General features: G+C 49.3%; 9 protein-coding genes across 9 annotated transcripts; 4 read left to right on the top strand and 5 right to left on the bottom strand.

Moving 5' to 3' along the window:
* Window positions 1–616: 616 nt before the first annotated feature.
* C8Q69DRAFT_204743 (lysyl-tRNA synthetase) lies at window positions 617–3,073 on the bottom strand. The gene is made up of 2 exons (XM_028626119.1): window positions 2,430–3,073; window positions 617–2,353 (listed from the first exon to the last, which is right to left on the bottom strand). The coding sequence occupies exons 1-2, from the start codon at window positions 2,640–2,642 to the stop codon at window positions 740–742; spliced, it is 1,827 nt and encodes a 608-aa protein (XP_028486420.1). The 5' UTR covers window positions 2,643–3,073; the 3' UTR covers window positions 617–739.
* A 1-nt stretch (window position 3,074) lies between these two features.
* C8Q69DRAFT_204742 (Dynamin family protein) lies at window positions 3,075–6,559 on the bottom strand. The gene is made up of 5 exons (XM_028626118.1): window positions 6,036–6,559; window positions 4,427–5,974; window positions 3,823–4,373; window positions 3,619–3,760; window positions 3,075–3,549 (listed from the first exon to the last, which is right to left on the bottom strand). The coding sequence occupies exons 1-5, from the start codon at window positions 6,085–6,087 to the stop codon at window positions 3,347–3,349; spliced, it is 2,496 nt and encodes an 831-aa protein (XP_028486419.1). The 5' UTR covers window positions 6,088–6,559; the 3' UTR covers window positions 3,075–3,346.
* A 607-nt stretch (window positions 6,560–7,166) lies between these two features.
* Window positions 7,167–9,172, top strand: C8Q69DRAFT_461158 (nucleotide-diphospho-sugar transferase). The gene is made up of 4 exons (XM_028630223.1): window positions 7,167–7,466; window positions 7,524–7,580; window positions 7,654–8,823; window positions 8,908–9,172. Exons 1-4 carry the CDS (start codon window positions 7,404–7,406, stop codon window positions 8,932–8,934), a joined length of 1,317 nt encoding a protein of 438 aa, XP_028486418.1. The 5' UTR covers window positions 7,167–7,403; the 3' UTR covers window positions 8,935–9,172.
* Window positions 9,173–10,881, bottom strand: C8Q69DRAFT_415279 (hypothetical protein). Its single transcript, XM_028628343.1, has 2 exons — window positions 10,352–10,881; window positions 9,173–10,264 (listed from the first exon to the last, which is right to left on the bottom strand). Exons 1-2 carry the CDS (start codon window positions 10,508–10,510, stop codon window positions 9,584–9,586), a joined length of 840 nt encoding a protein of 279 aa, XP_028486417.1. The 5' UTR covers window positions 10,511–10,881; the 3' UTR covers window positions 9,173–9,583.
* An 847-nt stretch (window positions 10,882–11,728) lies between these two features.
* On the top strand, window positions 11,729–12,814 carry C8Q69DRAFT_204626 (hypothetical protein). Its single transcript, XM_028626117.1, has 3 exons — window positions 11,729–11,836; window positions 11,922–12,272; window positions 12,370–12,814. Exons 1-3 carry the CDS (start codon window positions 11,821–11,823, stop codon window positions 12,657–12,659), a joined length of 657 nt encoding a protein of 218 aa, XP_028486416.1. The 5' UTR covers window positions 11,729–11,820; the 3' UTR covers window positions 12,660–12,814.
* A 154-nt stretch (window positions 12,815–12,968) lies between these two features.
* On the bottom strand, window positions 12,969–17,467 carry C8Q69DRAFT_400511 (hypothetical protein; the record flags this gene model as incomplete). Its single annotated transcript, XM_028627888.1, has 6 exons — window positions 12,969–15,555; window positions 15,619–15,890; window positions 16,137–17,029; window positions 17,069–17,102; window positions 17,166–17,319; window positions 17,379–17,467. 6 exons carry the CDS (start codon window positions 17,465–17,467, stop codon window positions 12,969–12,971), a joined length of 4,029 nt encoding a protein of 1,342 aa, XP_028486415.1.
* A 398-nt stretch (window positions 17,468–17,865) lies between these two features.
* On the top strand, window positions 17,866–19,814 carry C8Q69DRAFT_204590 (TRF2-interacting telomeric protein/Rap1 C terminal domain-containing protein). Its single transcript, XM_028626116.1, has 4 exons — window positions 17,866–18,128; window positions 18,178–18,263; window positions 18,317–18,560; window positions 18,616–19,814. Exons 1-4 carry the CDS (start codon window positions 18,003–18,005, stop codon window positions 19,705–19,707), a joined length of 1,548 nt encoding a protein of 515 aa, XP_028486414.1. The 5' UTR covers window positions 17,866–18,002; the 3' UTR covers window positions 19,708–19,814.
* Window positions 19,815–19,843: 29 nt separating this feature from the next.
* C8Q69DRAFT_461148 (putative heterochromatin protein) lies at window positions 19,844–21,356 on the bottom strand. The gene is made up of 7 exons (XM_028630222.1): window positions 21,222–21,356; window positions 21,004–21,112; window positions 20,906–20,948; window positions 20,773–20,849; window positions 20,359–20,713; window positions 20,272–20,297; window positions 19,844–20,217 (listed from the first exon to the last, which is right to left on the bottom strand). Exons 1-7 carry the CDS (start codon window positions 21,226–21,228, stop codon window positions 20,199–20,201), a joined length of 636 nt encoding a protein of 211 aa, XP_028486413.1. The 5' UTR covers window positions 21,229–21,356; the 3' UTR covers window positions 19,844–20,198.
* Window positions 21,357–21,469: 113 nt separating this feature from the next.
* On the top strand, window positions 21,470–24,284 carry C8Q69DRAFT_461145 (chaperonin complex component, TCP-1 epsilon subunit). The gene is made up of 11 exons (XM_028630221.1): window positions 21,470–21,656; window positions 21,713–21,730; window positions 21,797–21,845; window positions 21,926–22,019; window positions 22,074–22,157; window positions 22,215–22,504; window positions 22,564–23,212; window positions 23,282–23,419; window positions 23,475–23,655; window positions 23,714–23,802; window positions 23,858–24,284. The coding sequence occupies exons 1-11, from the start codon at window positions 21,647–21,649 to the stop codon at window positions 23,900–23,902; spliced, it is 1,647 nt and encodes a 548-aa protein (XP_028486412.1). The 5' UTR covers window positions 21,470–21,646; the 3' UTR covers window positions 23,903–24,284.
* Window positions 24,285–25,738: the final 1,454 nt, after the last annotated feature.

Below are 25,738 nucleotides of genomic sequence, written 5' to 3'. Positions count from 1 at the left end.
CAATGGGAAAGAAGGGTGCTGGTTATTGCTTTGTGGTATACTATATCTGGAGTATCCAGGGCTTTGTTGTAGAACTTTGTTCTGTTTTAGTGTTTTCTCGGAAATGAGAGCTTATTTCGCATTCTTGGCTAGAATGGAATGAATGGGCATTGCTATTCTTTGGTACGCTTTGTGTAGAACAAGGCTTTGTTGCTTCATATAGTACCATAAGTGATACGTTAGGTAGTTATGGAAGACAGACTGTTATGATGCGCTGGGAGTTATGGTATCAGCGTTATAGGGTATGGGGAAACAATTACTTGGGAGCCAAGACTTGGTCATCAGTTTTTCATTTCGCAGGTCAGTCATATACATGTCCTGTAAGCTTACTTGCTGTGTTCTCTACATAGTAGCAAGTTCTAATGATGTAACTTGGGACGAATTTGAATTGCCGTATAGATTTCTGTTCGTTTCAACGAAAATGATTCTGATTTATTTTGGTACAATGGTTTAGTATATAAATTGGAGGTAGATTTATGTCAAGTCAATCTCGATTTCAATTCTAATGAAAAATGAGAAAAAAGTCCTTTCGTACCCAGATATACTGTGTTATTCTTTTTTAGGTATTTACGCATGCCATACCCCCCTTTAAAAAAATCATAATCCATACAACATGATCGTGAATATCAGGGAGCATCAAGATCTGTTTTTTCGTTCATTGCTTATTTGTGGGCTGGTGGAATATTGTTAGTTCGAGAGGTCAATGTGAATGGGCTCGAGATGACTCACGGATGCCTTCCTCAGGCTTGGGCTCAACACCAACAACTTCAGCGGCCAGCTTCTCGCCCTCCTTTGCAGTCTTGTCCTCCTTCATGAAGGGGAACGCAAGAACCTCCTTGATAGTGTAGTTATCCGTCAGGAACATGACCAGACGGTCAATACCCATACCCCAGCCTCCGGTTGGGGGCAGACCGTATTCCAAGCTGGTACAGAAGTTCTCATCGATCAGCTGGGCCTCGTCATCACCCGCGGCCTTCTGCTTGGCCTGCTCCTCGAAACGAAGACGCTGGTCGAATGGGTCGTTCAACTCAGTGTAGGCGTTGACGATCTCCTTCTTGCAGACGAAGGCCTCAAAACGCTCGCACAGACCGCGGTGCTCGCGGTGGTACTTGGCCAGAGGAGACATCATCTGGGGGTGGCCGGTGATGAAAGTCGGGTTGACGCAGGTCTCCTCGATGAACTCGCCGACAAGCTTGTCGAGCATTCTGGCATTGGTGAGAGGAGGCGGGCAGTCGACCCCGGTCTTCTTCAGGATCCTCTTGAGGAACTCATTCGTCTCCTCAGTGTGCAGCTGATCACCCGGAGGGAACTTCTCGCCAGTGGCCTCCTCGAGAGCCGGAATCATCTCGACGCGTCTCCAGGGAGCCTTCCAGTTGACGTTGTACACCTCACCACTCTGGGTGTGGAAAGTGGTCTCGTAGCCACCAGTGATGTGCTTCACCAGGCCAGAAACAAGCTCCTCGGTGAGGTTCATGACATCGTAGACATCAGCGTAGGCCCAGTAGAACTCGCAAGTAGTGAACTCAGGGTTGTGAGTGAGGTCAATGCCCTCATTCCGGAATTGACGACCCAACTCATAGACACGCTCCAGACCACCGACAATCAGCATCTTGAGGTACAATTCAGGCGCAACACGCATAAACAGGTTCATGTCGAGCTCGTTGTGGTGAGTAATGAAAGGCTTGGCCGTGGCACCACCAGCAATGGCGTTCATCATGGGCGTCTCGACTTCGATGAAGTCACGGCTATCGAAGAAGTTACGAATATAGGTGATCATCTTGGATCGGGTAACGAAGACATTACGCGACTTGTCGTTCATGATCAGGTCCAGATAACGCTGGCGGTATCGCTGCTCCTGGTCACGCAGACCGTAGTGCTCCGAGGGAATAGCGTGCAAGCAGGGTGCCAGGAGGACAACCTCCCGAGCGAAGATAGAGAGCTCTCCATCAGGTCTGTTCTTCGGGTTGCTTCGTCCGGGGAAACCGGCGATACCGATGATATCTCCTCTTCTCAAGTGCTCGTGCTGGGCCTCGAAGTCGCCCTGGGCGTTCTGGGCCTGGCAGACGACCTGCACCTTGACACCCTCCGCGCGGACATCGTAGAAAATCAACTTGTTACCCTGGGCACGCTTGGTGTAGATTCTTCCAGCGATGCGCACTTCCACATCAGGCTTCTGTTCACCCTTGGCGAGGCCCTCGTAGTCCTTGAGGTACTGTCGCAGGTCTACGGTGACCTGGAACTTGTGCGGGTAAGGGTCGGGGTTCTTGGTCTCTCGGAGCTTGTTGATCTTCTGGCTTCGAATCTCGAAGTATTGCTATCATTGTCCATACACGTGAGCCTTTCTGCGCGCAAGACGATACAATCACGATGCGGGGTAGTTCAAGTCTTACGTTGGGGGAGAGATTGCTCTCCGCCTCCTCCTCAGAAATCTTCTTCTCAGCCTTGGGAGGGGCAGCAGCTTCCTTCTCCTTCTTCTTGGCCTCCTTCTCTCTGAGCTTCTGGCGTCTCTTCAGTTCGGTCTTGGAGACCTTTTCGCCGGTGACCTCGTCGAGGAGGAGGTTGGCCATGGAGGCCTCAGCCTCCTTAACTCCGGAATCCGCCATGATGAATTAGAGTCCGCTCTGGGCGTCGCAACAGAAACCAGAACAGTCGTATCGGAGACGTGGGGGAGTGGTGAAAAGCGTGAGCGGGGGAGGTTCTGTCCGAAGTTTTTGGGCGGACCGCAGAACCACTCTGCAGTATGCCCGACTGCGGCGAAAAAAATGTCTAGGACAACGCTTCCGTCCCCGGCACGGAAACAGCACTTCTATCCAAATAATCGACCAATTCTACATGTATCTATAACATAGCTCTGTCTACAGGTTGATGCAGGAATCTTACTTGCTACGCGTCCAGCGTCGAACGCCTACAACGTCCATACTGTGCTTGAGTTAGGGCTTAGGGTATAGGGTAGCAAATGAGGGGCAGACTGCCCCGCTACAGGCTATTATCTTCGCCTGGAAAACGCCCGTAGCGACTGTATATACCTAGGTAGTATATCATGGTTTATGAACTCTCCATTCCATTGTTGTGCCATGTGCGCCGGCGACACCGGCTTTTTCAAAGCAATAAAATGACCTCCCAACTAATCTACAGCCTGAACATGTGAGCTGCGTACCTAACAGGGTCCCATCACATTGGCCGGACACGAGGAAAGCCAACAACAGCTGTTTCTCAACCATCCATGATCATCATTCACCAACGAGACAATAATCAACAGTTATCCATACCGACTGTGCATCCATATTATCCAGTACAAGGCGCAAATCTAGGCATGGCTGTCGGTCTTTATGATCCTATCATACCCGATTGAAACAGAACGTCCGAAGAGATCGGCATCACCTCCCTCCTTCTTAGCTGAAGCAAGCCACTCTTGAGCCTTGGTCAACTTTTCTCTCTCCCTGACCAGGTATTGACGACGGCGTTGGTGCACTGGATCCTCTGCCATGAGTTCCATGCAGCGTTCCATAGCTAGTATATCCTCTCATATTAGCTATTGACGGCTCCCAAACAGGCGAGGAAGATGTAGGATGTACATACCATTACCGTCAAAGATTGACAGCTCATTTTCGATAACCGAGACAAGTTCCTCACGGCACTTAAAGAACAGCTTTGTATGCACACTTTGACAAATAGAATCGACAAAACGAGAACTGGCGATGTCGTAGTATCCTCTGACGCTCTATATATATATGTTCTCAGATGACTATCGGACCTCTTTGGAGAGATAAAGATTTCACTTACGGCCATCATTTTGACTTCCTGGGCAAACTCATCCGGTCCCATCTCAGACTCGTTGCTGATTAACTTCCGGATCTCCACGTTTCGCTTCTGGTCATCAACCGCATTTCCGTGGAAAAGACGCAGGTACAGCCTAGCTCTGGCTTCCCGCCGGCGAGCAACGAAGTACTCGAGAACTTCCTTAGTCGCCTGGGTCAAAGCAGAAGTGGCCATCGTGAATGGCTTGTGTCTCTCGATGTTATAGATCTCCTGGGCGTGACGCAAATGTTCCTCCTTCAGACCATTCAAGTAAATAAGAATGATACGCTCGAGCACTTTGGGCAACGCGGTCTGCTGATACTGCGCAAAGACATGCTTCACTTGCTCCATCAAGGTGTCCCTCACAAGTTTATGCGAGACAACGAGGAACACATTCATGGGTTTATCCCAGTGCTGTACACTGATGCGGTTCATCATCTCAATTGCTTTCGGATCGGTCTGGCCAGGGATACCAGTTGGATAGGAGTCACGATTGATCTCACGAATCTCTTCCCACGTAAAGTTTTTCGCAGGACCTGCAACGACATTAGCCTAACGGTGGACGAGCATTTCTTGTTTTGCGACCTACCACTGAAATACTCAAAATGCGACGTTGTGTAGTTGGTCGTTTTAGCACGCGGATTTCCTCTATTATCGACCGGTCTAGAGCCCCCTGGAGTCTTGCGCTTCCCTTGAGGATTGACTGATGCACGAATAGAGACCATTTCACATTCAGAGTCATCTTCAAATGATGGCTGGGTCTTGAAAGACTCGTTCTCGCTGATAAGCGTAGCAGCTGGGCGCGTGACTGTGATTGCTTCCTTAAAGTCCTGGGCAAGTTGGCCCCAGATCTTCTGCATAGGATAATTCGAGGATCCGCCATCGATATGGTGACGAATTCGTTCTTTCAGAAGATTCAACTTGCCGCATAGGACATATGGTAGATTTTCAGAAGGCGGGTCGGGCAGCATCTCAAGTTCAGCATCAATTCTTTCCGCCTTCTCATCGATCTGCTGAATGACCTGCGGTAAGCATCCCTGGATTTGCTCCAAAAGAAGACCAGACAAGGCTGTTTGCAGTCTTCTGACTCCGAACCGCTCACTATATGGGGCCAAGACAGTAGACCACGGGTGATTATTGAAGAACAGAGCCTCTTCGTCGCGGGCCTGGGAGTGCTCGACACTGGCATCTGGATTGTTTCTCACGACGTAATAGCCGTGTCCGAGCTCGAACTTTTTGCCTTCTAGAATTTCCATCCACTGATCAAGCGACTCGCCGCTCTGGACGCGATCAGGTTTTGTAAGAACACCTAGGGTTCTAGATTTAGCGCCTGGGATGTGTCGCACGATTCTAGCAGCGCTCGAATTCATCGCATCGTCTGTCATTGGTAAAGTGAGGAGGACAATGCAGTTGTCCTGCGAGATGTACTCTTTGACGAGATTCTCGACAAGCGTGACCAAGTAACTCTCTTCATCGAATTCCGCTTGATTGATCACGCCGGGGAGATCGTAGAACGAAAGATTCGGAAATCCAGGTGCTGATATATCGAGACGTACGAGATTAGGAGAAAACTTCACCTCGCTCCCGGTCCCATCGTCGAGGTCTCCTTCGGGTTGGAAATCTGAAGACGGGCGTCCAGGATTCAGGATCGCAAGTTGCGCGAGCTTGATAGCTCTCTGAAGGAGAGATTTGTCACTCAGAACATGGAACACTTCATCCTCTTGTATCTTTTCCGTCCATGGACCCAGAGACCTGGTCGGCACATTCATGTACTTTCCAGAGGGTGTGTACGCATACTTCCGCGAGAGAATGACCCGGCATTGCCACAGTTTGTCCGGTTCACTTTCAGAGAGATTAATCTCCATAGGGCAACGAGTACAGGTGCCAGCACTTCTTGGTACTTTGATCTCACTCATCCCTTCGATGAGAGAGCTCTTTCCCGTGCTCTGGTCGCCGACAACACAGATCTTAGGCAGAGCGATCTTGTTGTCTTCGATCCCCAGATGACGAAGGTCCTGTATCTTCTGGACCAGAGGCCTCATATCCTGAGATATGAGCGCGATGGAGTCAGTGACATCCGCGCCATTTCTCTGAGTAGCCGTAGTTTCGCTGCTCGACCAAGTATTGGGCATCGTAACTGCTACAATTAGCATTTTACGATGAATAGAAGAAACAACCGAAGTGTTGTGGCCACTTACATGATGGAGATAATTTCACCCCTGGGGTTCCGGGACTTTCTGCAGGCGACATGACGAGATGCACTCCCTTCAAGATGAGAGATGATGACAGAAAGCAAGATAGAAAACAAGAAAGCTAAGAAGAAATGTGGTAGGGTCTCAGGAGAGACTCGAGTAATCTCCGCACTCGACAACCACAAATGTCCTTGATAGAATACAACAAACTGAAACAGTGATATCAGTGGCAAGCACGACGAATTCAAGTTTCTGATTAGTTAGACAAATAATATCTAGAGCATATGAGAAACGAGGGACTGTCTGGAGATCAGGAGAACTGAAGGGGAGTGAGTGAGTTAGGGATGAGCCTCTGAAGAGGATGGTGTTTTGGGGTGGTTGGGTATTGAGAAGGAAGAGACAAAGAAAAACGAAAGGTGAGTAGAGAAGTGAAAGTTCATTTATAAGTCGAGGGTGAAATTTTCGAATTACATTGTTTCTCCTGTTAGAATGGACTGTTTGTGGTGATCCGTGAAGCTTTACGGACTGCAACCAACACTTTGTGCTGGAGCCCGCCAAATGTGGTGAGGGACATACAACTCTGGCGGCATATTCCTGCTGGACTAACAGCACCACGCAGGTCCCTTCGCTGCAGACCGTGAAGATGTAGACCAATCAGACATTGAATCCTCAGGTGAGTGCTTCCAAAAGTAGAATCGAGGTGTCATTAGTTTACAATCTTTCAGATTTGCATGTTGCTGAAGACTGCGCCTGCGTAAGGATAGCTGGGCATATGTGAAGGGTAGTGGGCGAGATGATATCCATTATCTCACTTGCGTTATTTCTTGACTCTCGAGGTGAGTATAGTATGCTTGCCCTGCTCAAATATCAAGAAGAGTTCTTCGTTATGCCCATTTTCTTCCAGATACTTGTAGTCTGCGATCTGTTTGCGGCCAGTTCATGAGTAAGAGGCCATGAAGACAAGCACCGAAGTCCACCAGAGTAATACTTGGTTAACGAATTCAACATTACCAATCTGATGTTCTAGAAGCACATATACCGATCTTTCAACCCTATTATTGTAGACATGAACAAGAGAGCCAAATAGACGTTCACCGCTGCGGCGTCAGTAAGGTTAAGCGACCGCGGAGCATTCCTGGCAAAGGAGGATCGAGCCATGGATGATGGGTCCCGTTGCGGGCAGCTCGACGCTTAAGCTGATCTGGAACGGCTTCGTGGCCACCTCGATCTGCCAGCGTTCTACACAAATAATAAAACAAACATTCCTCCATTCCAGTCTGCACAGCCGGAATTTCGTTTCTTGAGGCTGTGCCTGCTACCTCATAAATACCCCTCGTCCATCTCATCCCGCGCGCACTCCGCAATACCGCCTCCATGCTCCAGGTGCCGATTCGGGAGCATAACAGCAACATGGCCTCCACCAAGGCCGTGGTCCTAGTATGCGTTCTTGCTTCTCTCCGCGCTGAACAACGGGCTAATGCAATTGTATTCTAGGTCGGAGGACCCTCCAGAGGAACTCGTTTCAGACCGCTCTCGCTAGATGTACCAAAGGTACAGTACCCCGCTGTTTTACCCCCGCGCTCATGAGGCACACATTACTTACACCAGAGCATGGTGTCTATAGCCCCTATTCGAGGTCGCCGGCCACCCCATCATCTACCATTGCCTCAAGGCTGTTGCGAAGGTCCCTGGACTCCGGGAAGTTATTTTGATCGGTTACTATGACGAGACCGTCTTCCGTGATTTCATCAAGGACTCTTCCAAGGAGTTCCCTCAGTTGAAGATCCAATATCTGCGAGAATACACCGCGCTGGGAACCGCTGGCGGTCTCTACCACTTCCGCGATGCCATCTTGAAAGGCAAGCCGGAACGCTTCTTCGTATTGAATGCAGATGTCTGCTGTTCGTTCCCGCTGTTGGATATGCTGAAGCTGTTTGAGGAGAAGGATGCGGAGGCTGTCATTCTGGGCACGAGAGTCAGCAACGATGCTGCAACCAACTTTGGCTGCATTGTCTCCGACTCCCACACAAAGCGCGTTCTGCACTACGTCGAGAAGCCGGAATCGCACATCTCCAACCTGATCAATTGCGGTGTTTACCTGTTCGCGACAGAGTGCATCTTCCCTTCGATCCGCAGTGCTATCAAGAGGCGTACAACGCGGCCCCGCTTCGTCTCCTACCCTTCATCAGAGAACCTCTCCTCGTCGTTCATGGCCGAGGAGGAGGAGGGTGAGAAGAGTGAGGTCCTGCGTCTAGAGCAGGACATCCTCTCCGATCTCGCAGACAGCAACCGCTTCTTTGTTCACGAGACGAGGGACTTCTGGCGACAGATCAAGACGGCCGGCTCCGCTGTGCCAGCCAATGCTCTTTACCTCCAGAAGGCCTTCCAGGCACAGTCTGAAGAGCTCACTCCTCCATCCGCCAACATCCTGCCGCCTGTCTTCATCCACCCCACAGCCACCGTCGACCCAACCGCCAAGCTCGGCCCCAACGTCTCCATTGGACCCCGTGCCGTCGTCGGTGCCGGTGCCCGTATCAAGGAGTCTATCGTTCTCGAGGATGCCGAGATCAAGCACGACGCCTGCGTCCTGTACTCCATCATCGGCTGGAGCAGTCGTGTAGGCGCATGGGCTCGTGTCGAGGGCACCCCAACTCCCGTCGGAAGCCACTCAACCAGCATCATCAAGAACGGCGTCAAGGTCCAGAGCATCACTATCCTGGGCAAGGAGTGCGCTGTAGGCGACGAAGTGCGCGTCCAGAATTGCGTCTGCTTGCCATACAAGGAGCTGAAGAGGGTACGTACTCGCTATACCTAACCTCTTCTTCTTTTCCACCTAACCCAACCCCCTTTTGAGATATACTAACATCGAACTGTATAGGACGTTGCCAATGAGGTCATCATGTGATTTTATCGCATATTTAGCGTTATTATATCCCACCGTCATCTTCTCGCAATTTAATCTAGATCAGTGCCCTACCTAGTAGCTTAAATCTCTCTCGTGATGCTAAGTACGGATTTACAAATTCAAAAAAATGGAATATTATCTCAGATCAAAATCTTAATATCTAAGAACACAATGGACGGGGAAATCCCAATGTACTTTATCGTTATTATGGATAAGATCTCAACGAATATTTGGGTGATCATTGACTTCATTCAATTTTCGATCTCCATTCCACTATCTAGTGCTAGGCTATCTGAAAACGGTGCCTTGAGACCGCCCAAAAAAAAAAGGATTAGAGGCAAATGTTCCTCCCAACAACGCCGACTAGATGCCGATATCTCCACCTTTCTGTGTACTATATAACAGTACTATCTTCCGTTGAAATTCGCCAAATCCAACGCCGTAATATCCACTTCTTTTTACACCCCCCTAACGGGAAAGGCAGAGGTCCGACCAGGAACCGACAAAATAAACCAAAAGGAGGGTCATATCGTCGTAAATTGTCGACCAGCGCAGGTTCATAAATTCAAACAAAATGAGACGGAAATGACACAAGAACGATGGTGCTTGGAAAGAAAAAAGGACAGGATGCACGCGTGGCGTTTATCCTTTATCGGTACATCCCCGGATCATACCGTGTCTGCTCCGGCGGTTGCGTGTAGCCTGCGTAGCCTCCGTATGGGTTGTAGTTTCCGTAGTACGCATTGGGCTGTGTCGCTTCACCACGCGTGGAAACATGCTCGTAGTAGTCCTGTGCCTCCCCTGCGTGGTACTGTTCAAGGGAAGCAGCATAAGTGGGCTGCTGCGTCCGACCCTGGTACTGCGGCTGGGGCTTAGGTCGATTGGTGCCGAAGGCATTGTACGCATCCGTGGATGGATCGTTGGTGTTGGTACTTGAGGCACTACTGATGCGCTTGTCAACCTTGACATCTGCCAGAGCAGTGTCGGAGACCATGGGGTCGTATCTGTCCCGATCGTGCTGGCGGCGACGAGCGACGATGTCAAGAACGACTGCCGACAGCTGCGCAACGAAGGCAGTCACCGTGAAGGTGAACAAGACTTTGTAGACGCGGCAGACCATGATCCCAGTCTCGGTACCCCAATTGGAGGTGTCACAGGTGGTCATGAGCGTACCGGACATGCTCCAACCAAGCAGCCCGAGGGAGCTAGTCCACAGCATGAACAGAACAAAGTTAAAGAAAAGAGACCAGAGAGGCGGTACGCCACTGCAGCAGTGGATGCAAGAGGTGAACACGAAATTGATGAGTGTGAGAACGGTCGTTATCGTGATCTGGAAGTATGAGGTGTTAGCTACTATTCGCAACTTCATTTTGTTCACAAGTAATTGCATGTCCAGCATAAGGGACGCGATACTCACCACAAGGAACGCCCATGGTAGTCTGAAGCCATCTTGGTGCAGGTGGTAGATAAAGAAGCCCATGATTCCGCCTACGATCAATGTAGATACCACGCTGCAGAAGCGGATGACATGAAATGGCGCTTTCGGATAGAACGTCGACCTTGATCTCAACCCCATCTTTGCAGATGTTCTTTGCTCCTCACTCTATGCTTGCGTTGAAAAGACAGCTCGAATCGTTGAGCCTGGTTCGAACTGGTTCTGGGAATTGACCGCGCGGCGTGTTTGATGTAGATAGATTGCGTTTGGGATGCAACAGAAGGCCAGCCTGCTGAGAGGTGGAACGATAATGCAAGCAAGTTAATTGGAAAAACCAACCTGGGCAGGGAATCAGAAAAAGAAAAAGAAATACTAAAAGGATAAATAATAACCAGAGAAACGAGCGAGAAAGAGAGGCGCTGTCGTGGAGATGTCTGATGGCTGGTCCCTTGTTTGTCTCAGCCAGGATGCGTCGATCGCCCTGAGCCACCACCCGTGTTGCCAAAGAAAGATCCTCGACCCGCTGCGACGCCCCGGAAACCACGACAATCTTCTCCAATTGGTAGTTGCATACGGTAATCTAGTATGGTACGTCAGCTTCCATTGATAAAAATTCGCTTGTCTGGTTGAAATAATTCTTTTTTTCTTATTTGTGGTCCCCTGGAGTACGTAGACTGTCGGCGACTTGGAAGAGTCACTTACTGTACCTAGTTAACTGTGCTTCCTGCTCTGTCGGGACTGATTTGGTAAATTTGATGATCCTGCGACAGTGGGTGCGGCACACCTCGATCCTTCTGCGGCACCACCATCTACCGTACTTTGCGCTTCTGGTAGTAGTCCAGGGAGTCAATCTATTTAAAGCAAAAGGGACTAATTATCTGGAGGTAACACCTAGCATCATAAGTGTAGTAGCACCTTGCCCTTCTCAGTAGAAAAGCAGCCAGATAGTTACAGGGATTACTTTATATATTCGGGTCCGACAATGTTCTGGTTGTGACACAGAACCCATCTCAAGTTTCTCACCAGAAGATACAGAGAGCGATTCTGCAATAACTTGCAATGTCGAATATATTCCGACATTGTTACTGTCCGGTTTCTAATTAAATAGAGTAGCAAATAGAAGAATAATAATCTCGACTGTCCAGTCGCATTAACTATCTTGCCCGAGTGGAACCTCCCCGAAAGCTTGCCCAGAACCAGTGCAACGCGCATCCATATTTCTGCCTCCGCAACGGCTTATCGATACAGTAGTCTTTCTTTTCCCTAGAACATTGCCCGCGTCCACCTTAAGTTGCAACTCTTGATCAAGACGAGGACAAGCCAGCTTTCTTCCATTTTCGCGATTCTCTATATCCTACTCTGTGCCAGGGTTGCTTCTTCAGGGAGAGGGGCACAGTCCGTACCCCGCGTATCGCATCGCGTTTTCCAAGCAGGCAAGATCCAGCCGCAAGATGGCTACATATGAAAGTATGGATTTTCCAATCCTTTTACACTCTCTAATTGATTATCTACGCCATAGAACAATAGCAGAATCACTAACCCAGAATCACAGTCGAGCACAATACCACCGACATCTCGTCGCAACCTACCTCCCGACCCCGCCGTCCCGATCTCTCCACCTTCTTCGCGACTCTAAATGAAATAACCCCCAATCCAGCAGAGTCACGGACGAGACAGCATGCCGTCCCAGTTCCCGGAGATGTGAGCGCCGCCTTTCGCACGCTGGCAGAGGCGTTCGATGTCATGAGACGGGAGCACGAGATTGGTGATCACGGCAACCCAGCCGCAGGAGAGGGACAGGAGGATGGCAACGGACTATTGACGCAGATGATTCAGGCGTTGCTACAGGGGGCAGAAATGCCACCCAAGGAAGTTGAGGGCGTGAGTGAGCAGTTTTGCGATGGTACGTGCGCGTGTGATTTCCTTTTTCTTTTCTGCTTCGATAGGTACACTGTGGGTGAATTTATTTAACTAACTTTATATATTATTGATTTGTCTAGATCTCGATCGCATCCCTCGAAAATCCCTCACTTCGTCGCAGACCTGTCCGATTTGTAATAATCCCTTCCTTGATGACCCTTACCCGCTCGTCGTCCGCTTGCCCTGCCATCCTACGCATCTCTTCGACCTCGAATGTATACGGCCATGGCTGCGTCTGCGCGGTTCTTGTCCTCTGGACCGGACAGATTTTGGCAAGAAGGAGCGCGAGCGCGAGGCAGAGCGGAGAAAACTGGCAGAGAAGCTGGCGGCTGAGGAGGATGAGGATGATTTGGACGGGATGTATGGTTAGAATGGGCGGCGTGTCGATTATAAAGGAGATATGATTGGGGAGGTCTCTCTGAGCACTGCATAACATGGTGTTCGTTTTGCATCAGGCGACATGGCGTTGGTCGAGTAGTGGTTATAGTTATCGAACCTAGGGGATGAGGGGGTTGTGAAATGAGTTTATTTAACGGTTTCCATGACATCTTGTCTCGTCTTCTCTCTGATTGATTCATTTCATACTCTATACACATCTATGTCATGCACACGTGACGATGATACCCGCCTTGAAATCAGACATGAAAACTTTTGGGTCATTATCTTTTGAGCGTTGGGATCATTTCGTGTCAGACTCAACAACCCTATCCTTGGGTTTGAGAGCCAGCTTGCCAGTCTGATCAATCACGGCCTCCAATCCACTCCTCTCCAGCACGCCATTCTCATCCTTGGCAACTTCCCGAGCTTCCAGCTCCTCAACCAGCTTCTGATTCTCACGGTTGCCTTCCAGGAGGAACTTCAGGCACATGACTGCATGTTCCTTGATGTAAGGGTTATGAGCATCAAAAGCTGTGCAGGAAAGAATCGTCTCGACACCGCCATGCTTGCGAATCTGATTCTGAACCTCAGGGCACTTCCACACCAATGATGAAAGCACCAAGACGACCAGCTTCTTGAGATTTCTCCACTCGAATTCGGACGGATCCTCGGTGATGGGTGGTGACTCGGCACCAGAGCCTGCACTGGCGGCGCCCGTGTCTATAGGGTCCGAATCGGTAGGGTCATAGGGGCGTTCTACAGCCACAGGGCCGGGAGATGATGCTGTCTGCTCGGAATCTCTAGCAGCATTATTGCGAGCAGCGGCGGCAGCGTTGGCGGCAGCAGATAGAGACGTAAGGCTGCCCTTGGGGATACTGGCTTCCAACTCCTTGATCAAAGTTACAAGGTCATAGACGATTTCCCACTTGACCAACAGATTCTTCCAGTCGTTGTTTTCAGTAAGGACGGCGAAGAATTCCAGGAATTGATAAACGCCCTCGTAAACTCTTTCCATATCCCATAGATTGAGAGGGAAGTCCTCGGGCAAGGCACGGCCAGCGCGGATCTGGCCTTGGAGATAGATGAGTGCGCAAGTTTCTGGGATGATGTTCCCCCGGAAAATAGTGAATATGTAGCGCACTGTGAGGACGTCGACTCGTGTCAGGGGCACTGGACTTTTAACAGTGCTCGACTGCGCTGATCCAGTAACGGAAGCGGGAGAGTACCTGGCCCTGAAGATATGCGTGAGGATCTTGATGACAACAGCTTGAGCCGGAGAAATGATGTCTTTGGGCTGGCCAAAGTCGGAATACGCGTGAGACATTAAGCCGTTCTTCAGCACGGCATCCATGATCTGAACCATCATCTTAAAGTAGAACTCATCATCTGGAAGGTCCCAGGCAGCGATGAAGATCAGAAGCTCTCGAAGGAGATTTCGACCAGTCTCCTGTGTCAGGAGTATATGACACCTGACAGCTTGCATGTTCCTACCACCAGTTCTTTCACCACCCTTGAGGCCAAAGCTGTCGACTATACCGGCTTGAATGATCATGGGGAGTGCTTCGATTTCAGCAGGGCCAAGCACCAAGGGAATATCCGTCAGCAGGCCACGCTGCTGATCGCCAGGACGGCCCCTGTAGTCATCGTCATCGTCTTCGTCTTCCTCCTCCTCTTCCTCCATGCTTCCCTCTCCCATAGCGTCCAAGCTGCGCGAGTCGTCTTCTGGGTGGCCACCGTCCGTTCCATCGTAGTGCTGATCCCCTTCTACAATAGGCGATGTCTCTTGCAAGCGTGCCATAAGCTCATCCTTCGCTTCCTGAAGGGTCTCTGCGGCAGACTGGGCTGAACGTGGCATGCTAGTATCCTCTTCCATCACCGCAGCGTCGCCTGCTGCAAGAGCACCGAACTCATCTAGATCTGGGAGATCACTCCAGCATGTGCGTGGAAAACCTGCTGTAGAACTGCGATCGATGCTGATAATGGGCTTCTTCCGAGGCTCTTCGTCTTCAGGTAGTGCAGGAGGTAAATCTTGGGCCCTTTCTTTGAGATCCGACCACCCATCGACCTTCGCGCCAAGTATAGCAGTAAGAGCAGCTCTGATTTCCTTGACTTGTTCGGGGTCCTTGCCCATTTCCTGGATCTCCATCAGATCTCGTCCTAGTAACTTCTCCATATGATCCTTGATGTTTGCGAGAAGCAACATGGCAGCTTCCTCCTTGATGGTCGCTGGCTCTCGCGGAAAATTGGAGATGGTCTCCAGCAACAGGTCTTCCGCGGTCTGATCGTAAAGAGCCCTAATTGGAGGATTGACGATTCTTTCACCTGTTCTGACGACAGGTGCGACTCCCTTAGGAGGGCTTGTTGTCGGATCGAGAGGTTCCTTGGGCATTATGATCTTGGAATCGCCCGTCGAATGATAGCCGAAAAGATCGAGCCATAGAACCATCTTACGCTGCTCATTATGCATGATAAAATTGTGCAAGAACTGCAAGCATGTGATCAGCAGCCGCTTGTAGAGGTTGACCACCTTCTGCCATCGTTCTTCATTCCTCGCATTTGTCTCTCCATCGAAACCTCGCGCCGTTACCCTGACACATGTGTCTATAAGTGACAATATCCGTTGATCAAATCCTTTCTCCGCCGCTAAATTTTGGGCTTTCTTTGTAGTGGCAAGAAGGTTGCGCGCGATAGTGCATAGATCATTTAGTCGTTCTATGTCCTTGACTAGGGAAAAGTAATTGTATGCTATGAGGTTCGAAGAGGAGTGGTCGTAATTTGCCGACGGTGGACTCTTCCATGCGAAAGATTGTGACTCGAGGACAGGAATGGCTTTTGTCAACACATCGGTAAGACCCTGCCATATGTCAGGCGACAAGCCAAGATTTTGTCTTGAAGAAAGATATGTCAGTCTAAGATCTTAGAATTGTAGGGTCACGAGAAGAAGTGCGTACCTAACATCGCTCTCTTGGTGACTCTTGTACAGAATTTGCTTTCCCGCCGAGAGCATGTGCTCTAGCCGCTTGTCGTCAATCATTCCACGGGTCTCATAGTGGCTCAAAGTACCGGCCAAGATGACCTTGAGCATTAGCTCAGCCGGTGTACATTTTGGCTTTGCTTCCACAGTAGCCTGGTCCGCCATTCTGACCGTGTCCTGCAGGGCGTTCACAAGCAGTGTCGCAGGAGGCGCAGTTGTTGAAGCGTTAGTGGAGAGGCGTAAACGATTCTATGAAAAGGCCGATCAGTGGAGTCGAGGGGTCCTGCTCTTCCTGGATTTTTTTCCGCTCCGACGGGAAGCTTTGGGGTGTTGTGATTGGACGGGACCGCTAGCTACAGCTTATGAGAATACCTACTATCGTGTTTCTATGGTCTCGTCGTCTGCGATTGTAAAAGAATGTCTGCTATATGTGGAAATAGTATTTAGATCAGAAACATATATACAAGATGTCTGATGTCACAAGAGCTTCAATACATCCTGCAGATTTCCCCAGAATCCCAAGTCATAGATATTTTCCACCTCAGCAAGGCTGCTTATTCGAACCCACCTAGGATCGACGGGTGCATTCTGGTCATCCGGTTGAATGACTGAATTCGATCGTGAGGATAGCATGTATCCCGCTTTCGGTGATTCACCATCCGTGATAGCCAACAGCTGATCACTGTGCGCAGGCCAGGATGTACGGGGCGCAGGAGACTCATTTTCCGGTCCAGGTTCCCCATAGATCTCACTTCTTTTGGCCTTGAAAACAAAGCCATCTTCTATATCGTCTCTCCAGTATCCCCACTTCGCGTTCTCGTTCGTTGTCATTCCGGCCCAGATCAGATAGAGATGGTATAAGAAAAATCCAACAGCGAGAGGCGCCGTCATCAGCGCCAGGAGGAATATAGCACCGATGCGAATGTCCTCCAATATAACCGATCCCCATATATTGAAGAACGCTGACCAACTAACGTTCTTGCTCCAGTGCCCCGTGGATCCTGTGATCGGTGGCATGATTTCTTGTAGAGTTCCATCCAAAAGGGTGTAACCCAAGTACACGCCGTACAATAAGAGAACTGATGTTGATACCAAAAGTGACATGAAGTAATGGTAGTTGTGTCGGCCGACGCAGTTAGTTAACCATATGCAGTGGTGATCATGTCTGGAGATACACGCATTGCAGATCCTGCAGTGTTTGCTTCGAGGTGGCTTGGGAAGGTGACAGGTCCGACATAGATGCCCTGGATGAAACAGAACTCGATCGTAAGGATAGTGCGTCATTTCCCTGTCGAGATTCTCTTTTGTGACGAACGATTTTGTTACGACGCAGGCATACAAGCTAAGATATGGCAGTGTGATGGCTATCATTACACACAGCCGATGCGCTATGGTAAGTTTCGGCCACGCCTTTGGGACAAACATACACTCCGATCCTGACAGTAGGGCAATAAAGAATATCTGTTTTCTTTATGTCAGCAGAACTTTCGATTGGTACAGCTATGTTGAGCCGAATTCGCTGACCAAGACCAATGGATGATTCTCTCGTAGTAAGTACCTGCCAGACCTACGCCAGAATCGCAAGAATCGGCCGCCCAGTAAAGAAGAATCCACATAGGCAATCCCACTGGGAAGATAAACCCAGATGATTTTGTAGAGGAAACCGACTGGCGTCTTCCTACAGAAGCGTGTAAGATTCCGTATCGACTAATTGATGAATGGCCATGGATAACCTACTTTAAAGCAGGGAGTCGCCCAAAAAGAGCGACAAACGTCGCAAAGGATATCGCCAGAACGATCAGAGCTACATTTCGCAGAGTTCCCATGTTTGAGTTTCGGATGCGATTCCCCTGAGTTCGCAAACGAGCAGCGCAGGTTACCAGTCGTTCTGCATCCTGACAAGGTGGGACCAAAAATGAACTGCCAAATATACCAGGTATCGCAGGAAGGAGTCGGCCAGTGAGTGATTTAATCTCCTGGTTAAGCGACGCGGAGTCGCTTTTCGTCTCGCGCCGCGAGTCTCCCTTTCCAAGCGCTAAAGAGGCATTAATTGGCCCGTGCACGTGATGGTCATATTGAAGGACCATCGACTTTCTCAACGATCAACTTTTCTGTCCCATCAACAATCCTTATAAAGAGAATACTGAAGAGCTTTCCAGATAGGATTTAATTTGAGAACTCAGACTATAAACCACGCCAATTTTTCCCTCATGAACGTACAGTCTACGGCTCGCGAGGCACGTGCAACGCGTTTGAAGACCACCCCCTAAAAACAAAGACCACGGCTCCTTAGTTTTGCCAGAAACAGTCCAGCTATTGTTATAAATCGGTCTGGTAAGATTGAGCTGGGGCTTTGCCAGGATGTCTGCAAATATTGTCTATAAAAGTGCCCCGCCAGATGGCAGGCCGGGTACTCTTTTTGAAGGGAAGAAATTCTGGCTATCCTACAACGTTCCACAAAGGAGCAGATTCAGAGAACTCATTCAGGTGATAAAAATCATTCTTTTACAGTCGGCTTTGATCTAACTGCTGCTAGTGGAATGGCGGCTTTGTAGTACCGTTAGAAAAAGATGCTGATGTTAAATTGGTCGACTACGTGAAAAGGGATGCCCCTCCAGACAGGTAGGTGTTCTTTCCATATTATGATTCTTGATCACAGCTTAGCATCATTCTAGCTTTTCATATCGATATATCGAAAGATGTATTCGAGCTGGACATCATGTGAGCCTTGAGGCCCATCGGGTTGGCCCAGCTGAACCCAAGTCTCGTCCTACAGGTGCCTCTCATATTCCGCCAAGAGCACACAGGAAACAATTTACGAAGGAGGATGACGAGATTCTCTTGGCATGGGTCCAGGATTCTATAGCAAAAGGCCTTGCCACTGCAGGAAACAAAATCTACGAGACTCTGGCACAGCAGGTACGTAGCCCAGCTCAAGCAACTACTTCCCATGGCGTGAAGCTGACAAGAGTAGCATCCACAACACACCTCTCAGTCATGGAGAAATCGCTATGTAAAGAACTTCCGCGGACAGGGGCTCTCTACAGCACTGTCTTCCGGAACTAAACGTGTCTCCACGTCTGAAGATGCAAATAGAACTACTTCCTCGGAAAGCGCCCCCATGAGAGAGCAGTCGGAGTCTTCTAGAAGTGGCGAAGTTTCCAAGTCCCCACGGGGAGAGGCAGCGCAGGAAGGGTCTCACAGCGCTCCTAAACCAGCTAGAAGCCGTCATCTGAATCCGTCGCAACATGCCCCGAGTACGCCTGTGGACCAACAAGAACAGGTACCACTGAGGAGCCCGTATCATACTCCAACCCTGCCTCAAAGGCCGCCCGGTCATGGCCAGGAGCCACCGCGCGCAGTACGTTCGGGCATGGTCCCCAATCCCAATGGGGTCGGGCAACGGACGCAGCAGGATGCGACGCGCATAGAAGAGCAAGTGCGAAAAAGAAGACGGATATCCCTTGATATCCCAACATTCGACCCAGATCACCAGCCAGAGCGTAAACGGAGAGTGACTGATTACGACCCAAGGTTGTTACCATCGACTCCTATCCAGCCTCCCGTAGAAGCAGAAAAGGCAGAAGAAAGGCCAGCTCCAGACACTACAGATGATGAGACACAGTCTGAGGATCGGTTCGAAACCGCGCCGCAGTTCGACACCCAACGGCCGTCGCAACCCGACGATAATCTACTTCGGGAACTGCCTTTTCTCCCATCCAGCCCATCCGAAGAAGAAGAAACTCAGGAGCGCCAAGAAGAGGTTATCAACGAAATTGACCAATGGATCAAGGCGCGCGTAAGGACAGGCAAGGCACAGAACGAGCAGCAGGTCAAAGAGGCATTGCGGTGTACAACCATGAGCCCTGACCTAGCGGATGTCGTTCTGAAATATCTAGTGAAAGGAAAAGGCATTCCTCAGAACATGCGCGGGGTATGGACTCCTGAGGATGACAGCCGCCTGCAGAACTCGAATGCCAGAGAGATGGAGCGTTCGATTGAAAAGCACGGTATGGAACTTGCGAAAATGAGGAAAAAGTATCTTCGAATGGCCCAGGGCGCTTAGGTAGCTTATCAGCGTTGGACCATATGGATAATGTACATACAGTTAACAACTACTTGGTACCATAAACTATGATGAGGATCCCGCAGATGTCTGAAAAGCCTACGCTACGAAGTCAAAACGGATAATGGAATAAATGCATTGCCCTTCTTCTTTTCCGATTAAAAACATGAATAATGTCGATTATGACGAGCGGCCCATCAGCTCGAGTGACTTACGGGAGAAGGATCCTTCGGAAGTCACCATAGACATACTAGAAATAGCGGGAAGGAGCATTGATGGAACAGGAAATACTGGCCAAACACCTATCCCTTGCGGATACAACCTTGAGCAGATACAAATAGGACTAAGGGACAATCCAAAAAGAGAAAGGAACAATGTAGAAGGAAAATGTTGCGCGAATTAACTAAATCGAGACCCTCTTAGATGAATGTTGGAACCGCACACTGAATAAAGGAAATTGTCCATTGACATTTGTTGTTATGAATAGTGATTCAGCCTTCTTTGAAGACCCTGGTAAATCGTCAGTACCAAGCATACTATACACTTGAGGTAATCATCACTTACAGATGTTGTTCATAGAACCGGAGCATCTGGCGGAGAGTTAGTTTCCAGTGCACAGCGACCATTAGCGAATTGATGCAGCAAGCTTACCTTCATTGGGCATTTCTCGTAACACTGCTCTATTGACACTCGTGATTTCTTGCCATTGTTCCAGTGGAGATAGGCCATCAGACTGCCCGTGTCCGGGTCGCGCATAATGGTGTCGACCTTGAGGATGTCCTTTTCCCAGTTCTTGCTCTTAGGTACCCAATCGGGCACATCATCGTTTTCCTCTGATGCAGCTGGCTCTGCGCTGGCTGTTCCTCGCGACTTCCTTGGCTTCTTCTGGGTCGCCTTCTCAGGTGTAGCCTTTGCCTCGTTCAATGACTTTCTCTTTCTCGATGGCTTCTCAGGTCTTCCGCCGAGTTTGGCGTAATACTCATCCACTGCTTCTTTGGCACCATCCCTGCAGGCTAATTGTTAGCCAAACCGGCGCCGGCGTCTTTGAGGCCATGAATTGCATACAGTAGGTTCTCTTCCGGTTCCAACGTCTGATCTTCTGGTTTGTCATATCCTTTCCACTTCACGTGCAAGAATAAGGTCTGCCGAAGCGGTCAGTGAACGGTCTCTGGGTGTGGATTCTTCTGCGCCTGCTCACGTCTTTCTTGTACTCGTGTCCCATGATCTTCTCGACGACATAACTAGTAGTACTCAGCACCGAGGCGTCTTTCATGCGCGAAATATTGTGGTACCCACACGTCTTCACCTTCCTCCTCATCGCTCTCTTCCGCCCCCGACTCCCTTCCATTATCATAAGGGATCGCATCCCCAGTGGACTCGTCCTCTGAAATATCCTCTACTGGAGCTGCTTCCCATCAGTATTAGTCCAAATTCTGGCATTTCAGGTCGCAGAGACGTGAAGTCTCGCGGACGTAGGATAGGCCGGAGCGGTGCCAAGCTGCAGGAGCACTCACGAGGCATTGTCGTAGACCCTGAAACGAAGCTAAACAGCCTGGAAAACACCGTAGCGATTGAGATATCGAGCAGCTATGAGCAATTCAGAATGAGTGGCAGATGGGAAAGGCAATGCGCCGAGCGCGAAGTCGACTGCGTGAATCTCTTGGAGTTGAATTGCCGGCGCGCAAAGTCGCGTGGGAGGCCCAGCGCCAAGCCACATCGGGCAAGCAGCTCACTAGCCTCACTCGGTCAATCTCCAGAATTTCGAGGTCCAAAAAGGCCCACGCATGTGCACGCCAGCAGTCTGTGTCTAGATCACCGCCGGCACCCTTGTCGAACAGCTGCTCTGTTGCGAAGGTCACCTTTGATTTCTTCTTTTTTCAACTGATATCGTTTTTGTTCCCCCGGTGCTAACTCTGCCGTGTGGCAGAACACTTTCAAAATGGCGATGCGTATGTTCAGATACCCCTCATTATGAAGCCCATCGCTGACAACTCTCTTTTTTCAGAGCTTGATATGTCTAATGGTAACTACCCGCGTCTTTCCGTTCGCTAGTATTCGGATGGATATCAGTCTAAACAATATGTGGCAGCTACGGTGATGAAGGATGAGCAGGGCCGGCCATTTATCGTCGTCCGAGAGTACGTCGCCCCTCCGATATAGCATGGTTCCCAAGACGGTACATGAGCTTCCGGACAACTTATATTGACTCCGTCTGCAGTCAGGGAAAGAAGAAGAGGCAGCATGGTACAGATGCCGTCAAGTCGCACATTGTTGCGGCCAAGACGGTCGCCAATATTGTGAAGACATCGCTGGTATGGTTATACGCCCTACTCTTTTTGGAACGGTCATCTGAGATGTCGCTACAGGGCCCTCGTGGTTTGGACAAGATCCTCATCTCTCCGGACGGAGACATCACTGTTACAAACGATGGAGCTACTATTCTGTCGCAGGTCAGTCATAAGCCGCCCTCCGAGCGCTCATTCGATGTGTCCTAACCGATGTCAAAGATGGAAATCTCCAACAACGTCGCCAAGCTCCTTGTGCAGTTGTCGAAATCCCAGGATGATGAAATTGGTGATGGCACAACTGGTGTGGTAGTATTGGCTGCAGCTCTTTTGGAGCAGGCTTCCGACCTGATCGACAAGGGTATCCATCCCATCCGGATAGCGGACGGTTACGACCAGGCCTGTGAGATTGCTGTGGCCCAGCTCGATAAGATTAGTGACGAGATTCCATTTACCAAGGACAACACGGAAAACTTGGTCAAGGTAGCGAAGACGAGTCTTGGAAGCAAGATGTGTGATCTCCACTGCTCGAATTCATTCCCATACACAACAGATGCTGACTGTTTACCAGTGTCTCGAAATCTCACGACCAGTTTGCTAAGATAGCCGTCGAGGCCGTACTCTCCGTTGCCGATCTCGAGCGCAAAGACGTCGATTTCGAACTTATCAAGGTCGACGGAAAGGTCGGCGGTGCTCTCGAGGATTCTCTTCTCGTCAAGGGCGTCATTGTCGACAAAGACTTCTCGCACCCTCAGATGCCAGACGAAGTTAGAGATGCTAAGCTGGCAATCTTGACTTGCCCATTTGAACCGCCTAAGCCGAAGACCAAGCACAAGCTCGACATCACATCAGTCGAAGAATTCAAACGGTTACAATCCTACGAGAGGGAGAAGTTCTCGGAAATGATTCAGCAGCTTAAGGACAACGGAGCGAACTTGGTTATCTGCCAGTGGGGTTTCGATGATGAAGCAAACCACCTGCTTCTTCAGAACAACTTGCCCGCTGTCCGATGGGTCGGTGGGCCTGAGATCGAACTCATTGCCATCGCGACAAACGGAAGGATCGTTCCCCGTTTCGAGGACCTGAGTCCTGAGAAGCTTGGAACGGCTGGTCTCGTCCGCGAAATGAGCTTCGGTACTACGCGCGAAAAGATGCTCGTCATTGAGGAATGCGCCAACAGCCGCGCAGTGACCGTTTTCGTAAGAGGTAGCAACAAGATGGTCAGTGTTCCTCGTATACACCCGCGTTACGATCATCCAGAAAGAACTAACGTGTTTTCCCTGCATCAGATCATCGACGAAGCCAAGCGTTCGCTGCATGACGCCCTCTGCGTTGTTCGTAACCTTGTGCGCGACAACCGTGTCGTGTATGGAGGTGGTGCAGCCGAGATTGCATGCTCTCTCGCTGTTGAGGAAGCCGCTGTGAAGGTCAGTCCATATCAAGTTGTGTCTTCTAGTTGCTGGTTTCTGACTTGTCTTAAAGAGCCCGGGAATTGAACAATACGCCATGCGTGCCTTCGCCGACGCTCTGGACTCCGTCCCCATGACTCTTGCTGAGAACTCTGGCTTGAGCCCTATTGAGACTCTTGCCTCGATCAAGTCGAGACAAGTTAAGGAGAATAACTCAAGACTCGGTGTGGACTGCATGCTCACCGGTGACAATGGTATGTCTTGCCTATTCGCCCTAACCTTGTTGGCACTGCTAATAATCGTTTCTTTTAGATATGAGATCCCGCTTCGTCATTGATCCCCTTATTGGAAAGCGCCAGCAGCTCCTGCTTGCTACCCAGCTATGCCGAATGGTTCTCAAGGTAGGGAAATCGCGGTTATTGCTTACATTTCTAGATAGTTGCTGACCCAGAACAGATCAACAATGTCATCATTGCCGGCGATGACGAGAACGAGTTCTAGGTTCCCTTTGTATAGATTATACAGGGCACGAACTGCATGAGATATATTCCATGATGTGGCGTACAGGAAACCCAAAAACGAAATCTATCTCCCTCTATGATTGAGGATAATTAGTCTCGCCCGCCTCTCTTTTATATGTAAAACAGCAAACAAAAAGCAATAGAAGCTGCAGCATCGCGGAAGGATCGACTAGTTTTCATCTTTTCCTATGAATTGAAAAGGTTGGAGTGATGACTTAGAAGACACAACCTGGAGAACTCTTTCTGTCGAAGCAGTAGGAGTAACAGCTAAATGGTAAAAGTTGGCAATATGGTAGATCAATAACGTATATCATGACTATTCAGTATACTACAAGTAATTGGCATGAGCTCGGAGTAAAGAGACAGAAGAGCAATATATTCAGCGTTGTATCTTTTCTGATATTCCAAAATGCGACTTGCTTCGCTATCGTGCCAACGACGAATGATTACATCTCCAAATGAGCAGCATCATAAACAATCCTTGAGACTCGACATATGATGCGAAACTCTTATAAAGATTCTCTTCGCAAATCTCTATCTCGGCCGATTTGTGGAGAGGGCAAGAAGTCTCCTTTCTCGATGTAATGCCAGAAGGATACCTTGTCAAATAGAAATAAGAATCGAAAAATAAACTTGACACAGGCTTTTACTAGATGCAAGTCAGCACTTTAGCGGCCCTGCTATCTTTCATCCTCCTGAAACAAGGAAGTTATCAAAGTGGGAAAGTAGGTCTGTCTTGTAGTGCAAATCCAGATACTTGAGAAATTGAACAGACGTGTTAATGACTGTGGTTGAGTGTCATGGGACCTTCCTGGTCGCTTCCAGTATGCTTCATCATAGGGTTCATCGATGAATTAGAATAAAATAATTCCTAAAGCTCTTTTGATACAGCTAAGGAAGCCTGAAGGAGTCGCAGTCAGGCCACTTAAGACTCTTTCATCAAACATATGTGCGCAGGGAGATCTCTATGTCCTATGAGCAAGTTAATGACATCCTTCACGGTCTCTAGATCTGCAGAGTTCCCTCCATAGGATCTTAATGCTGAGAAACAAGAAGAATAAAATTGTCTACATAGGTCTGAGCTATTAATGATAGCACACTTACAAGGAATTATTATAGATCTACGAGAATATCTTTTATTAAAAAGAAATAGCAGATGACTGTGGGCTATTTCTCTATCGGAATATAAAAGTGGTAGTTATGTCAGCTATAATAAGTGACGGGCTCGGTCTGGACATCAGTATTGTTTTCCTCTCATTGAAACGCTACTAACATATGACAGTAAATCACTTCAATCTCCTCTATCCACAGATATTACTGTGTCTACAGTATTATATCATTCGCTAGCTCAAAACTGGAGAGACTACCACAAATGTCCCGAGGAATGTTCTCGCGGTGTGTGCAGGACATACTCCAACACCAGAAACTAGCGGTCAAGAAAATGCGAGCAATAATAGCTATCATCTTCTATCCCGAAATAGAAAGGAGGTAACTACGGTGAGTATATCACACGGGTGTGACCCATGCAAGCTTCTCTCACCGTTTAATACAATAACCTGTAAATCGGTGAGAACCGTATAGGACGCTCGACCGTACTGAACAGAGCACAGACAACCGTGTATTTTTACCATCGGTACTTTTCCGGAGTTCAAGTTCATGGGATGCTCTTCCCCCACTCTCTAGAGTAAACAGATGCGTTAGGGGCCCAACTCCCTTTCCCCTGGGACAGACGGCTTCGAAACGGCGACTGCCAGCTATCGTTCGGTAGCATCAAATAGCGTATACTGTGGACCGTCTATGCCTATAATAGAATTTA

Source organism: Paecilomyces variotii, assembly GCF_004022145.1.
Source record: "Paecilomyces variotii strain CBS 101075 chromosome Unknown C8Q69scaffold_3, whole genome shotgun sequence".
Taxonomy (NCBI): Eukaryota; Fungi; Ascomycota; class Eurotiomycetes; order Eurotiales; family Thermoascaceae; genus Paecilomyces; species Paecilomyces variotii.
The sequence above is the reverse complement of the archived record's forward strand: the minus strand, read 5'-3'. Positions and strand labels throughout refer to the sequence as shown.

Coding starts and splice junctions, on each gene's coding strand:
- C8Q69DRAFT_461145 (XM_028630221.1), top strand. Junction 22,020..22,073: donor ATATTGTGAAGACATCGCTG/GTATGGTTATAC, acceptor ATGTCGCTACAG/GGCCCTCGTGGTTTGGACAA. Junction 23,420..23,474: donor TTGAGGAAGCCGCTGTGAAG/GTCAGTCCATAT, acceptor CTTGTCTTAAAG/AGCCCGGGAATTGAACAATA.
- C8Q69DRAFT_204590 (XM_028626116.1), top strand. CDS start 18,003: ATGTCTGCAAATATTGTCTATAAAAGTGCCCCGCCAGATGGCAGGCCG. Junction 18,129..18,177: donor GATTCAGAGAACTCATTCAG/GTGATAAAAATC, acceptor AACTGCTGCTAG/TGGAATGGCGGCTTTGTAGT. Junction 18,561..18,615: donor ACGAGACTCTGGCACAGCAG/GTACGTAGCCCA, acceptor TGACAAGAGTAG/CATCCACAACACACCTCTCA.
- C8Q69DRAFT_461148 (XM_028630222.1), bottom strand. Junction 20,949..21,003: donor GAGGAGGAAGGTGAAGACGT/GTGGGTACCACA, acceptor GAGTACTACTAG/TTATGTCGTCGAGAAGATCA. Junction 20,298..20,358: donor ACGAGAAATGCCCAATGAAG/GTAAGCTTGCTG, acceptor ACTCTCCGCCAG/ATGCTCCGGTTCTATGAACA.
- C8Q69DRAFT_204742 (XM_028626118.1), bottom strand. CDS start 6,087: ATGTCGCCTGCAGAAAGTCCCGGAACCCCAGGGGTGAAATTATCTCCA. Junction 4,374..4,426: donor GCATTTTGAGTATTTCAGTG/GTAGGTCGCAAA, acceptor ATGTCGTTGCAG/GTCCTGCGAAAAACTTTACG. Junction 3,761..3,822: donor AGGAAGTCAAAATGATGGCC/GTAAGTGAAATC, acceptor ATATATATATAG/AGCGTCAGAGGATACTACGA.
- C8Q69DRAFT_461158 (XM_028630223.1), top strand. CDS start 7,404: ATGCTCCAGGTGCCGATTCGGGAGCATAACAGCAACATGGCCTCCACC. Junction 7,467..7,523: donor CCACCAAGGCCGTGGTCCTA/GTATGCGTTCTT, acceptor ATTGTATTCTAG/GTCGGAGGACCCTCCAGAGG. Junction 8,824..8,907: donor CATACAAGGAGCTGAAGAGG/GTACGTACTCGC, acceptor CGAACTGTATAG/GACGTTGCCAATGAGGTCAT.
- C8Q69DRAFT_204626 (XM_028626117.1), top strand. Junction 12,273..12,369: donor GAGTGAGCAGTTTTGCGATG/GTACGTGCGCGT, acceptor TGATTTGTCTAG/ATCTCGATCGCATCCCTCGA.
- C8Q69DRAFT_204743 (XM_028626119.1), bottom strand. CDS start 2,642: ATGGCGGATTCCGGAGTTAAGGAGGCTGAGGCCTCCATGGCCAACCTC. Junction 2,354..2,429: donor AGAGCAATCTCTCCCCCAAC/GTAAGACTTGAA, acceptor GGACAATGATAG/CAATACTTCGAGATTCGAAG.
- C8Q69DRAFT_415279 (XM_028628343.1), bottom strand. CDS start 10,510: ATGGGGTTGAGATCAAGGTCGACGTTCTATCCGAAAGCGCCATTTCAT. Junction 10,265..10,351: donor TACCATGGGCGTTCCTTGTG/GTGAGTATCGCG, acceptor TCATACTTCCAG/ATCACGATAACGACCGTTCT.